Below are 15,277 nucleotides of genomic sequence, written 5' to 3'. Positions count from 1 at the left end.
CATCCAGCTCTACACCTTGTTATCTCTTCTTTACTGTCTCTGCAGTAAAACCTGAATGATGTCTAGCTATTATCTTCTACCAACTGCTGTAAGCTATTGGCTGTAATTAGTAATTTGAGAAACAGAGCAATTAATGTGTCAACACCACCCCCACCTAGTGTCTTCAGCAAAGAACTGAAAGGATTTGGATACATAGATCAGAGCTTGGAATGTCGAGGAAAAATCTAAAGGGCACACCTCATCAAATTCAGTGAACTAGTGCTATTGAACTGTGTTTTCCCCATTATTCTTCCCATCATTCATAATATCCGTATTCATTTAAAAGCAAAAAATCTGAAGACTAGTAATAATCTCTCTACGCAGATGTTGCAGACCTGTTGAGTTTCTCCAGCATTCTGTGTGTTTGATCCATTTTGTTTGTTTGTTTGTCTGCATCTATGTGTAGCAGTTTAATAGGGGGTTTAAATTTCAGCTAGTTGAGTATTAAGTCGATAATTTATATTTTTGTTTGATTTATTTGCAATAAGTAGTTACGTTAAATGTCAAAGCTGTAAAGATGTTTTTCTTAATCTGAAATCATCAGAAAGGTAAATTAGGGACGTTGAGAATTGATGTTGAATAAAACTTTAAATTTTGTGGGACTTGAGGATCAGCACAATTTCCTAAATGGGTTGTGTCACCAAAGTTTAGCATGTGAAACAAAAGTCTCCAAATGTTGTACCTATCCTCATTGTTTTTCCTTACCATCTATTTTTAAAAGCTTTACTTACTTTTTCCCTTGAGTCCCTAGAGACTAATTATTCCATTTTTGCAGTGTTAATAGCATTGAAAATAATTGGGGTTTATCATTATCTGGCTCCTAAAGAACATTTTTATCTCAACTAAGTGTGCCATTGAATAGAAAGGTCAATGTGGATATGTCATACTTGCACACATGCCATCTTTTCCAATTACTTAAATGAGAACCATGTTAGCACTGGACAAATTACCTTCTGCATGGCACTTACAAGTATTCATTACTATGTAGCAAGATTTTAGAAGGCATGTATTTGCCTTAGTGGCCCTGCAAGACAAGCTATAAGCACCTGCTTTATAACCAGATGGTAATTGATTTAAACCTCACATGGTCTGTCACTCCAGATTGTTCCTTGCACTTAGAAATGCATTTTGATTCTTGGCAGCTGATGTCTATGACACTGTTCATAAAGTAAGTCATTGCTTTAGGAGTCAGGAGATGTGAGGGAGAAATTGGATTAAAGAAACATTCAATAAAGGAAAAATGACCTTTAATGTTCAAATAATCATTTGCAAGTGTTTGATTTAAATCATGGAAAAGGTTTTTATAATTCATTTATGACTATCCTCACACACTTTATTACATGTTTCTCGATGACTGACAGCTAATTGCTTTCAAAAACCTCTTAATTTTGTGTTCTGTCCTTAATGTCTGAGCAACAGAATAAAAATAGGATCTTGACCTAAAGGATCAAACCCAGTCTTTTATGCTGAGTTATGGTATTGATGGCTGTTGTCATGCTGCTGCTGTACAAACTGTGCACATGAGACAGAAATTAAATGTCATGTCAACAAAGACACATCACAAAAAATAAAACTAATTTTGAAATTATGCAAAATATAAAGTCAGCTCTTGCTGATTTCACATTGAAAGCTCCTGAGGATGTTTTACTACGTTACACACAGTGCGTTGTGTGTTTTTAGACTAAATTGATAAATATGTGGTTCTGGAAATATCTCCCTTAAGCACATTGTTATATCAACTCCTATTTTAGTTTAATCATCTTATAAATGGCTATTACATAGCTTCTGCTTTTATTTGATTCTAATAAAGAAAACTGAATAGTATCTATCCAAATGGCTCCATAATTACTCTGTCAGATGAACCATTTGAAGTTTTGAATGTTACCATCTTTAACCATATTGGCAAATCAAATTACCATACAACAGATTAAGGAAAAAAAGTCCTGAGAGAGAACTATAGTAAGATCTTTCAATTGTTCTGAGGTTTTGATTTGCTTTGAAATTCTTTTGCACTAATATCGTTTAAAATGGGAGTGAAAATAAACAAACTACTTGCATTTTTGAGTTCTAGTTTCATTGCTCCAAGGTGGAAACCAGGAGTCTCAAAGTTTTGAATCTTACCAGCCACTGAGTGGCAGGAATGATGGCACAGGACCATCACTGGGCAAAATTCCCAGCAGTGAGCAGGTGGCAAGTCAGGTGCAGATCGGCTGTGAATTCCATCATGGCAGGCGGCCAAACTGCTCCATTCAGTATCTTACCAGGGACACTTTAGCATCATTATCATCATAGCTGGCACTTCGTTAGTGGTAGACCAATTCTTCCCACCGTCCCCAACTTTCTGTGACTGCCATTTCCATTGGAGTGGCCTCCCTGTAGCTTCCCAGGCTTTCATCAGGGTCAAAGGGTCCATTGGCCAAAGATTGAGTCGTACTCTGGGGAAAAAAGGTCCTCACTGCCCCAAAAATCTGACTGAAAAGATTTCTTTCTGATGGGTGTGACCATTTGTCCCAGGCATCTTGAATATTTTATTAGAGCTAGTAGGAACTGCAGATGCTGGAGAATCTGAGATAACAAGGTATAGAGCTGGATGAACACAGCAGGCCAAGCAACATCAAAGGAGCGGGAAGGCTGACGTTTCGGGCCTAGGTCCTTCCTCAGAAAAGAAGAAGGGTCTGACGAAGGTGTGAAGAAGACTCTGGGCCCGAAACATCAGCCTTCCTGCTCCTCTGATACTTCTTGGCCTGCTGTGTCCATCCAGCTCTACACCTTGTTATCTTGAATATTTTATTGCTATTTAGCTGGCTGAGAGTGAGGTTTTGTTGAAGTCTCTGACTTGCCTCAGCAGTGCCCATTAGGCCTGTTGGGCAGATGAAGCATCATACTTACTGGCCTTCTGATTGAGCCAGCAGAATGAAGGACCTTATCACTGACTTAATTTGCACGGTGTGCCAGGAGGCAGCTCTTAAAATAATTTAAAATCACACCTAATTGAGCATTGAGACTCACAATAAATTTGACTGAATAGATTTACTTTGCTGGAAGGTTAGTAGTACCATCATAGTGTTATCACCAAATCAATTATGACAATAGGTCATAGATAGACAGAATAGTGAAGAAGGCATTTGGTATACTTGCCTTTATTGGTCAGTGCATTGAGTGTAGGAGTTGGGAGGTCATGTTGCAGCTGTACAGCATATTGGTTGGGCCACTTTTGGGATACTGTATTCAGTTCTGGTCTTCCCACTACAGGAAGGATGTTGTGAAACTTGAAAGTGTTCAGAAAAGGTCTACAATGACTTTGCCAGTGTTAGAGGGTTTGAGCTATAGGGAGAGGCTGAATAGGCTGGGGTTGTTTTCCATTGAGTGTCAGAGGCTGAGGGGTGACCTTTATAGAGGTTTATAAATCATGAAGGGCATGAACGGCATGAATAACCATGGTCTTTTCCCTCGGATGGGGGAAGTCCAAAACTAGAGGGTATAGGTTTAAAGTGAGAGGAGAAAGATTTAAAAGGGACCAAGGGGTAATGTTTCCATGCAAAGAGTGGTGTGTGTAAGGAATAAGCTACCAGAGGAAGTGGTAGGGTTTAGAGGGATATGGGTCAAATGCTGGCAAATGGAACTAGATTAATTTGGGGGATCTGGTCAGCATGGATGTATGGGACCAAAGGATTTGTTTCCATGCTGTCCAGCTCTCTGACTCTATGTTAATCCATTTTAGCACAGCAATCTATAAACATTAAATAAAAAGAATCAGAAAACAGAAAAGGCAGAAACCTGCAGGAACTTCCCTCATAATATAATGCTGATTAAATTATTTGATAGGTACATATGTTTTATCAAATAATTAACAGAGAAACATGGAATCACTGGTTTAATCAGATATAGATTTCCTTTGTCTACTGGTCTTTCCCCTCGACAACTGCACAACCTTTCAGAAGACCTGGAACTACATTCCACTTGAAATGTAACTCTATTTGCATTCTATTTGTTTAATACAAAGCTCCACTAACCAGGTAATAGCTGCTCTCTCTTTGGGCAGATATGTACCTTATAATTATCACAGTCGATTTTGAACATCTGCAAATAATCCATTTTTCCAATTAGACTTTCTCAAGTTTTGTTTTTAATTGCATGGACTGTTAATTGATTTCTCTTTCAAGATAATTTTTTGCAGGACTTTGTTTACTTAGGGTTACCCATTTTATGGATTCTTATGATTCACAATTTTCCTAGAGTAATGAAACAATGTACAATTACATTAGGTAAGAAAAATACAATTATTAATTACTCAACTCTTGAGATCCATTGAGACTATTAATGTCTATTGGGGTTCAAGTTATTATTTTGAAAAACTGTAGTAATAGCCAGTGGTAGAGATGATGAGGGGCCACCAGGAAGAGCAGGCATTTGCTCACATAAAAATACAAGCGAAGAAAATGTGTTGGGGAGGAACTAGGGAAAGATACAAATTCAAGCCAGGAGCAACAAAAAACTTTAGATAACTTCAGCCTCGTAGACTAGGGGAAGGGAGGGATGTGGTAGTGAATGGTAACAGTTGTTTACAGTACCTTTTCAAGTCTGCATCTGCTGGAATTAAACAAGTGGAAATGAGGGTTGTAAAAGGTTAATGGCCAAGTTGAGAGAATATAATGGTTTTAAAAGGATCACGGACAGTGAAGATGAATGTTAAGACATGATTCAGCAGATCAGCTGCAGGAATATTGTGATGAACAGATGGACAAGGGCTAAATATTTGGGATTTTAAAAGTAAAGTTTTAAGTGTACTGGGAATCATTGACTCATCCAAACTATCCATCAGCTTCATGAACAGCTTTTCTGCTGTTAGTTATAATTTTCATGGCTTAAACTCACCAAGCCACATCTGGTGATCTTTTCCTAGTGCTATTTATTGACTAAACTAGCCTTTCTTTCTCCCCTCTTCCATCATCCTTCTCAATTGTCCCTTCATACTGTTTCTATCTTTTCATCTTCCTTCCTTTCTCCCTCATCCCTTCTCATTCCTTATTGTGTTTTATCCTCTCCATCTCTCTCCTGCTCATCCTTTTTGCCCTCAACCTGCCCATATGGTGCTGTCCCCCTCTTTGTCCAATTCACTGGTCCTAGTCAAGTAAGCTTGTTCAATGGTCCACTTATACCTGACTCCCTGTGTGCATCATCACAGAAGCTCAGCTAGCTTTTCCAAATGAATGGAGATATTGCAATTGAGATTCTGAATCTTGTCATGACTAAAATAAAATGAATTTTTACTAGGTAAATTATTTTCCTGTATTGTATGCATATAATATTTTAATGGGTTTTTAAAATATTTTCTGTTATAACTTATGTTTCTGTTAATCCAGGATTACCTACTGCCATCTCCCTTTCCAGAGTAAATGGTTGTATGTGGGCACAGAGCGAGGAAATACATACGTTGTGAATATTGAGTCTTTTGTCCTATCGGGATATGTCATCATGTGGAATAAAGCAATAGAACTGTAAGTATCATCCTTGACTAAGTAACGATCATTATTGTGGAAGGAAAGTCACATAATTGTGCACCAGTACTCCCTGCTTTCTTTCTTCTCCTTTGATCATAGAGCTTAGCAGATTGTGGACAAGAGGATTCCCTCAACATCAAGTATATGTTTATTGTTAGGAATATGAACACACTCCAACAAAAGTCATTCAAGAATAAGTTTTCTGGTAAAGCAGACCATTGGACTCAAACAAAACTATAGCTTTTAATGTAGTTTTGGTTGCACCTTTCAGTACAGTGTTGAGTGAATATCATGAGTCCTGACTATTCCTATTTAGCAACATAAAGGGAATTTTTCATCAGTTGGAGGAAGGAGACTGGAGTAGGAGCAACAGGATTGAGATGAGGAAGCTGAAGGTCCAGAGAAAGGAAGGGAGAGAAAGGTATTTCCACCGAATAGAGCTCTTAATGCAGCAGAAGAGGTTCTGCTAAAGAATTCCTTTCCTTAACATTATTCAGGTCTTCTGTCACCAATGCACAGTATCTGTAATCATCTCATCCCATCCTTAAATCCAGCATCCAAATCTTATCAATTTGTACAACTTCATGGGTGACAGGCCCTTGCATCATTAAGAATATCAAGACCAACAGCAATCCAAGGAGAGTTTACTACTTCACCAAAATTCATTTGTTTTAATTGGCAAACACTTGTCTTGAATAGCAAGAAATAAGCAAGACAACATTGTGCAAAGCACTAATGGCTGTCTTCTATGCCATTAACTTTTTTTTTATCTACTCCTACGAGGTGTATCCCCAGGTAGTTGCAGCTTGGGAGATGAAAAGCTGAAGCACTTTCCGCAGTATATTTTCCTCCTTTGCTGGTGGACAGTCCATTATAATCATGCCCCTTATCTAATAAGTGGAGTTGTCTTTGACTTTGCTATTCTAGCATGGCATATTTGCACTTCACCACCCACGTGGTCCCTGTAATGGGAAGTTAAGATTTCTGAGAATAAAACTGGCTCTCAGAAGGGGAACTCTGGAGAGAACACCAAGTAACTTCTCAGTGATGGAGTTACAGAATTGTTTCTGCATAGCAGTGGGTTTGACTTATCTCACTTGTTGGAATATGTGGTGAATTTCTCTTTGATTTTGTAAGAATAATAGTTCCTTTCAAATAACAGCAGGAATATTTGGTTAGGAAAGGTATTTGAAGTGGGAATAATTTACTGAAACTTAAGAAACAGTCAATTCTTAGTTTTCTGCAACAGTCCACTTCAAATTATCTGCCGGTGCATGTGGCTCTAGTTACCACTTGCTACTTTCTAGAATGTTATGATGGGCAGATTTTGTAAAAACAGGAAAGGATAAATGCATTTAGAAGTATAGTTTTGGGATGGTGGAGCAATGAACAGGAACTGTCATCCTTAAATTTTTCCTTCGATGTTGACTCTCTCTGAGCTACTCCCTTGATCATTTCACTATCTTCTTTACTCCCTCTGTTTAATGAAAGTTAAGGCCATCTGAGCACGTCAGTGTCTCCTTCCACCAATATCCCACTTCCCCATCCTAAACACTTTTCCTTCTGTGCTTAACCATGAAGAAAACTCCACAACCCAGTTACCTTCGACTGCACTTTCAAATTTTCAGTGGCTGTACCTTTTGATCTTCCATACACCATGAATGTTTCTGCACCTCAATCTGTTCAGTCACACCCTGACTTCCATTAAAATCATTGTCAGGTTTACCTTAGTTGGTAGCATTCCTGCCTCTGACTCCCAAGGTTCCAAGGTCACCCTGCAATCTTTAACATAAAACTCAACGCTGAGACTGCAGCGCAATACTGAAGCAGTGCTACACTGTGACAGGTGTCATTTTTGGATGAGACATTAAACGGAGCCCCTTCTTTCTGTTCAGATTAATGTAAAAGATCCCGCACCATTCTTTTAAACAAAAGCAGCAGAGTTCTCCCTGGTATCCTGGCATTATTTTTCACTCAACCAATATCACTTGCTGTGGTAGGACCACAATAGAAGTTCACCAGACTAATCCTTGAGATTGTTGGCGGAGTTGTCTTTTGAGAAAAAGATTGAGAGATTTTGAGAAAAAGATTTGAGAAAAGATTTAGGAAACCGGACCTGTGTTCACTGGTGTTTCAAAGGATGAGATGTGAACTCATTAAATTTCCAACATGCTTAAATACAGTGACAAGATGCGTATAGATAGGATGTTACCCCTGGCTGAGTGAGCCTAAAACTAGGGGACAGAATCTCCCCATAAGAGGTAGACCAATAAAGACTGAGATAAGGTGGAATTTCTTCACTTCAAAGGTGCTGAATCTTTGGAATTCTTTACCTAAGAGGGCTGAGGAAATTAAATCATTAAGAATATTCAGGAAAGAAGTAGATAGATTTCTGGAGACCAAAGGCATCAAGGGACATGGAGATAATTGGATGGTGGAGAAGGCTTGATGAGCTGAATAGCTCACTCCTGTTCCTATCGCAAAAACAGATTACCTAATAACTATCACATTGCTGTTTATATGAATTTGCTTTATGAAAATTCGCTGCTGTTTCTCCTACATTACTACAGTGACCACACTTAAATACAATGTATTTATCTAGCTATAAGGTACTTTCAGGTGAACATTCTCAGGGATGGCAGCAAGCTGTGACTCCATGGTGACACTGTACTCCCTGAGATGGCACCTCAGCAGTTTTAATAATCTGCTGAAGCAAAGTTTGGTGGACTCGTGTGAGAGCTTGTGTCTCCTATGAGATCTTCATCCATTCTGGCAGTAATCTGAGCCCACGTACCAGCAGTCAGGGATCTTCAATAGCAGCACTGAGAGATCAGGAGGCTTCTCCCTGTGTCAAAGTAAGAGCTGAGTCACCAACTAGTGACACTGGATTATAAAATGGTGGGAAGTACAGGCTTGAATGTGTCCACTACTACTGCAGTGAACAGAATTTCTGTACCACAGTGGAGCTGGACTCCTTCGTACTTCTAACTAGACACTGTGGGCCTGTCAAGACCCTAAACATCTGAGTGTACATTGTTATAAATGATTTCCTATAGTTAGTATCAATAGAACAACTGTTAGACCTTTCTGTGCGGGGAGTTAAACACAAGTTGACCTATCTCATTATCCTGGTCACAACCAGCTGACTCCCAGTGATTCATCAGATTAAGATTCCAACTAAACTAGCCTCTAAAGTGTACACAGTGCCAGTATTGTGTCGGTTGCAGCAAGTGTAAGGTTAGGTGATGGAGTTTCCTCCCAAAAACTCTTTTGCCTGAGGTCCGGTGACTGAGCTGATGACATTTCTTTCACTCTAAAAGCACAGGAAGTTGTTGGGAAGAAAACTAGAGGTCCACAATCACTCCATCTGCAGTTTCAATTTCAAGGCAATTTTCAGGATGAAGGTGAGGAATCAGAGCAGAGTATGTGAAAAACATCAACTTCCTGAATGGTCTTGTCAACACTGAATGCCACTGACACTACGGAATATAAACATCTCCTCGTGAAAATGGGTGATTGCTGTTCCTCTGCAAAACCTTTGGAAGAGAGAGGGATAAAAGTCAGTGGTCATGTCAATGTGTTCGAGTGATATGTCTGCCATGGCTAAATAAATAGATTTGCAGATGCTTGTTATGTTGTATGTCATATATTGGTATAAGTTGTAAGTAGAGTTGTTTATTGAGTATTGAGTTGCACAATTAAATGATACTCATGTTGAAGTGTGACATAACAATGTTAAGAGTACTTTCTAAGTGTTAGGGAGTTCTTTTGGGTGAATTTGAGGGTATGATGCTTAAACAGTGTCAGATGTGGGGTGTGGGTGATGGGTAATGTGGTTTGCCAACTAATTCACTTACCATGGGCACCTGATTGAAGTCATTAAATATTTTCTATCACTTCTACTATGTTCTATGTACATTAGCCCTCCAGGCAATATGTTTCTAAGGCTTGAGGAGACTCAGTCTTAGAGTTTCTTAGACACCAGTGACAACATGGCCTCCTTTCTTTAACTCCACATCTCTTGTGAATCATGTCAATAAAAACAGGAGCCATTTCATCACCTCTTTCTTCCCAGTGTGTCAGTATGGACAACATAAGCTGAATGACCTTTCAATGCTGTACACATTCTATGACTTACTGGTGTGCCATTCTTCTCCATTCTCAGTGCTGCTATCCAGTAGCTTGCAGTTCACTGCTGCAACTCCTCTTTATTATGGGTTTCACCTCCAAAAAAAAAGAAACTGCTTAGAGCATATGGTTTGTTCACAATGGCACTCAGCTCCATGAGTTTCACAGATGACTTTGGCAGTACAGCAGAATTCGGGGAAGTCACATACGGTCTCTCTCCAATCCAGAAAATGAAGTGGCCACTTGCATAGATAAAGCCAGTCTCACGGCCAGGTCACAAATTGCACTCCCTATCCTGTTGCCAAAGGTTGGAGTAAAATAATTTCTAGTCTGAACAGTCTGAAAAAGGATTTATATGGGTTAAGTTAGAGCAACAAGAAGGTGGTAGAATGAGTGTGATGTGGTGTTCTTCTCTTCAATAAGAACAGTAGAAAAGACAAGTGGACAAGAAATTAATAAATGCTGGTATTTAGAAGATTTGGCAGTTTTTATACAAAGTGCACAAAAAAAAATTCACATGCAAGCAATTAGGAAGACAACTTGAATTATTGCACAAGCGTTAGACTGCAAGAGTTAGAAAGCCTTGTAACAATTATATAGAACATTGGTGAGATCACACATGGAACACAGTGTATGGTTTTGGCTTCCATACCAAAGGAAGGATATACTTCCTTGGGGTGTATGTTGAAGGTTCAATAGATTAATTATCCACTAATAGGGTTTGAGAAGACATTGAGCAGAATAAGCCCTATACTCTCTGGATTTTAATTAGAGGTTTTCATTGAAGCATTAAGAATTCTGATCAGACTTGGCAGAGTAGATGCTGCAAGGCTGTTTCCATGGCTAGAGTTTCTAGGGCACAGGGTAAAGTTTCAGTTATTTAAGTCTGAGAAGAGGATAAATTTCCTCATTTTAAGGTATATGAAGTTTGGGAATTCTCTAATCTGAAGAGATACAGATATGCAGTAATTGTACATAATCAAGGCTGATATCGACAGTATTGTGGGCTCTATAGGAATCTATGGATATGGGGTAAAGCAGGCAAGTGAAGTTATGGGTAACAATGTCTTTATTGAATGATGGAGCAGACTTAGGGCCCATGCCTGCTTCTGTTGTTTCACATTCTTTTGACAATATATAGAATTTTTTTCTCTAAGATAATTTGTGAGATCATTAAGAGAACATTCTTGCAAACAAACAGTGTAGATCAAAGTTTTGAATATTTAACATTTTATTTTGGAACATTAGTCTATTGCATTATATTTCAGGGAGTCCTACTTTACCAAATTGGTCTCACAAAAATTAACATTTCCACTTACATGTATACCTTCATTCGAGTATTGTATGGTTTTCAGTATATTCTTTAGTGCATCCCAAACTCTCTTCAACAGTCACCCCATTTTGAGGCTTGAGAATTGTTGCAAGTCCTCAGTAAAAACTTAGGGGTGTGGGAGACTTAGGAGAGCAGCAGAGTGAGAAACAGAAGACCTTTGAAGGTGAGAAAAATGTGGGTCAAGCTTCTCAGTAGCCATTGCTGCAACTGACTCTCAAAGCAAAAATATCACCTCATGATCCCTTACTTTTTGGAATACCCGGATATAATAACTGTTTATATAATAACTGTTTATATAATAACTGTTTATATAATAATAACATTGTGAGAATAAACACTAAATATAGTGTGCATTGAGTTTTATATATGGAAATTGCTGAAGACTAACCATCATTTGAATCCTTTCGTATCTTAACATTTATAAATAAAAATGCATATAGTCAGAATACAATCAACGGTATTATTCTCCAAACAGCTACAATGTTCCTTCTAAGCTGCGTGGCCATGCAGCCTCTCAGAGGTTCTCTGCAGGCCAGTCTGCATGCCTACTCATTGACTTCTGAATCCAGAAGTCGCTGCCGTACATGAATCTTTGTGGCAGGAAAAATTACAGGGAATGTGATCAACTTTCATAGTACCTCCAAAAATAAAGCATTTTTATTCAGTTAATCTTCTGAGTACAACGTCAGCTGCATTAGAGAAAATATGACAAATGTTTAATGACTTGTTATGAAGTTAGTTATAATCTATGAAGAATTTAAAATCTGACTAAATTACTTCTTAATATTAAAAATTATAATTACTAAAAATGTCAACATAACTTGAGGAAATTATCAAATTGAAGCACCACACTATAAAACTTTTTCGGTTAGGCTTCTGGCTATTCCTTGAATAATTCCAGGGTTTTTAATGCATTACCTTATTCACATGTATCTTTTGTTATCTATTTGTGTGAAGCAGAGTTTCTTGCGATCTGGCTATGGTCTGATCTCATGTTAAGATGATGTACCATTTTGAATTTACCTACACTAAAGTAGTTACTATTTGTAATACAGTATGAAATCATTCTCCACTGCTTCCTTTAAATGTGCAGCTTCTTACGCAGCTTCTTTTCTGCCATTTCTCCTGTCTGGAATCTTATACTGTAAAATGCTTTTCTTATCGACAATTCCTTTGAAACGTTTATGAAGTTCCAGCAATGTACCAATGCTGGCATTTTACATGGCAGTAGTGAAAATGGAGGCTGTTAATTGGAAACAGAAAGTCTTCCACCCCAAGAGCTGCTTGCCAATCAAATGCTCAGCAGCCCTCTAATACGAATTGGTCACACCGCAGATTAGGATTGCTGAGGGAGAATGGGAATGGGTGACCAAAAGGCAGAGAAAGAGCAGGAAGGCAGTGCAGTGCGGTCATCTCCCTCCAAAAGAGGTATACCATTTTAGATACTGCTGGGGGAGATGGCTCACCAGGGGAAGGCAGCATGGTACAGTAGCTGGCTCTGCTGTACAGAAGGGCAGGAAAAGGAGTGGAAGGGCTGTAGTCATTGTGGATTCAATTGTAAGGGGAGTAGATAGGCGGTTCTGTGGTCGAAAACGAGACTCCCGAATGGTATATTGCCTCCCAGGTGCACAGTTCTGGAATGTCTCAGATCGGCTGCAGAACATTCTGAAGAGGGAGGGCGAACAGCCAGATGCGTGATGCATATAGGCACCAACGATATAGGTAGAAAATGGGATAAGGTCCTACAAGCAGAATTTAGGGAGTTAGGAGCCAATTTAAAAAGTAGGACCTCAGAGGTAGTAATCTCAGGATTGCTACCAGTGCCACATGCTAGTCAGAGCAGAAATGAAAGAATAGCCAGGATGAATGTGTGGCTTGAGAGATGATGCAGGAGGGAAGGGCTCAGATTTTTGGAAAATTGGGACCAGTGCTGGGGAAGGTGGGACTATTACAAATTGGATGGTCTACACCTGGGCCAGACTGGAACCAATGTCCTTGGGGATGCTTTTGCTAATGCTATGGGGGAGGGTTTAAACTAATGTGGCAGGGGGATGGGAACCAAATATTGGACAGGTTATTGGACAGAAAGGAGGTAGTAACTGAAGCCTGTAGATAATGAAGTCAGTGTGACTAAAGGGAAGAGTAGGCAGGGAGCAGATGGTGAACACAAAGGGACAGGTGGTCTGAGGTGCATTTGTTTTGTGAGACGTGTAGTAGTTAAGGCAGATGAACTTAAAGGGCTTGGATCAGTACCTGGAAGTATAATGTTATTGCTATTACTGAGACTTGGTTGAGGGAAAGGCATGATTGGCAAGTAGACGTCCCAGGATATCGATGCTTCAGGTGGGATAGAGAGGAAGCTAAAAGGGTTGGAGGAGTTGCATTACTGGTCCGAGATGATATCTCAGCTGTACTGAAGGAGGCTACTATGGAGGACTCGAGCAGTGAGGCAATATGGGCAGAACTCAGAAAAAGGAAGGGTGCGGTAACAATGCTGGGGCTATACTACAGGCCCCCCAACAGCGAGCATGAGACAGAGGTACAAATATGTAAACAGTTTATGGAAAGGTGTGGGAGCAACAAGGTAGTGGTGATGGAAGATTTTAATTTTCCCAACATTGACTGGGATTCACTTAGTGTTAAGGGTCAAGATGGAGCAGAATTCATAAGGAGCATCCAGGAGGGTTTTCTAGAGCAGTATGTATGTAGTCCAACTCAGGAAGGGGCTATACTGGACCTGGTGTTGGGGAATGAGCCCAGCCAGGTAGTTGAAATTACAATAGGGGACTACTTTGGAAATAGTGACCAAAATTCCCTAAGTTTTACAATACTTATGGACAAAAATGAGAGTGGTCCTCAAGGAAAAGTTCTAAACTGGGGGAAGGCCAACAGTACCAAAATTCAGTAGGATCTAGGGAATGTAAATTGGGAGAACTGTTTGAAGGTAAATCCACATTTGATATGTGGGAGGCTTTGAAAGAGAGGTTGATTAGCGTGCAGGAGAGACATGTTCCTGTGAAAATGAGGAAGAGAAATGGCAAGATTAGGGAACCATGGATGACAGGTGAAATTGTGAGACTAGCTAAGAGGAAAAATGAAGCCTGCATAAGGTCTAGGCGACTGAAGACAGACGAAGCTTTGGAAGAATATCGGGAATATAGCGTGAATCTGAAACAAGGAATTAAGAGCACTAAAAGGGGACATGACCTATCTTTAGCAAACATGGTTAAGGAAAATCCCAAAGCCTTTTATTCATATATAAAGAGGAAGAGGGTAACTAGAGAAAGGATTGGCCCACTTAAGGACAAAGAAGCATATATGTAGTTGAGGCATATGTAGATCGAAGTTTTGAATATTTAACATTTTATTTTGGAACATTAACCTACTGCATTATATTTCAGGGAGTCCTACTTTGCCAAATTGGTCTCACAATTTAACATTTCCACTTACGTGTATACCTTCATTCGAGTAATGTATGGTTTTCAGTATATTCTTTAGTGCATCCCAAACTCTCTTCAACAGTCACCCCATTTTGAGGAAAAGTCGAGTCAGAGAAAATGGGCGACATTCTTAATGAATACTTTGCATCGGTATTCACCAAGGAGAGGGACATGACGGATGTTGAGGTTAGGGATAGATGTTTGATTACTGTAGGTCAAGTTGGCATAAGGAGGGAAGAACTGTTGGGTATCCTAAAAGACATTAAGGTGGAGAAGTCTCCGGGTCCGGATGGGATCTATCCCAGGTTATTGAGGGAAGCGAGAGAGGAAATAGCCAGAGCTTTAACAGATATCTTTGCAGCATCCTTAAACACGGGTGAGGTCCCGGAGGACTGGAGAATTGCAAATGTTGTCCCCTTGTTTAAGAAGGGTAGCAGGGATAATCCAGATAATTATCGACTGGTGAGCCTGATGTCAGTGGTAGGGAAGTTGCTGGAGAAGATACTGAGGGATAGGATCTATTCCCATTTGGAAGAAAATGGGCTTACCAGTGATACACAACATGGTTTTGTGCAGGGAAGATCATGTCTTACCAACTTATTGGAATTCTTTGAGGACGTGGCAAAATTGTTTGATGAGGGAAAGGCTGTAAGTGTCATATACATGGACTTCAGTAAGGCATTTGATAAGGTGCCCCATGGCAGGCTGATGGAGAAAGTGAAGTCACATGGGGTGCAGGATATGCTAGCTGAATGGATAAAAAACTGGCCAGGCAACAGGAGACAGAGAGTAGTAGTGGAAGGGGGTTTCTCAAATTGGAGACCTGTGACCAGTGG

At 39.6% G+C, this 15,277-nt stretch overlaps 1 protein-coding gene across 5 annotated transcripts in view; it reads left to right on the top strand.

Annotated features, from left to right (window-relative positions):
• The window catches only part of stxbp5l (syntaxin binding protein 5L), a 523,376-nt gene that overhangs the window by 222,834 nt on the left and 285,265 nt on the right, over positions 1 to 15,277 (top strand). For all 5 annotated transcript variants that reach the window (XM_048540360.2, XM_048540359.2, XM_059650278.1 and 2 more), the window contains exon 5: positions 5,403 to 5,537. In XM_048540360.2, coding sequence (XP_048396317.1) covers positions 5,403 to 5,537 — 135 coding nt within the window. The remainder of the gene's footprint in view (positions 1 to 5,402; positions 5,538 to 15,277) is intronic.

Source organism: Stegostoma tigrinum, chromosome 12 (assembly GCF_030684315.1).
Source record: "Stegostoma tigrinum isolate sSteTig4 chromosome 12, sSteTig4.hap1, whole genome shotgun sequence".
Lineage (NCBI taxonomy): Eukaryota > Metazoa > Chordata > Chondrichthyes > Orectolobiformes > Stegostomatidae > Stegostoma > Stegostoma tigrinum.
This window is presented reverse-complemented; position numbering and strand designations above follow the sequence as displayed.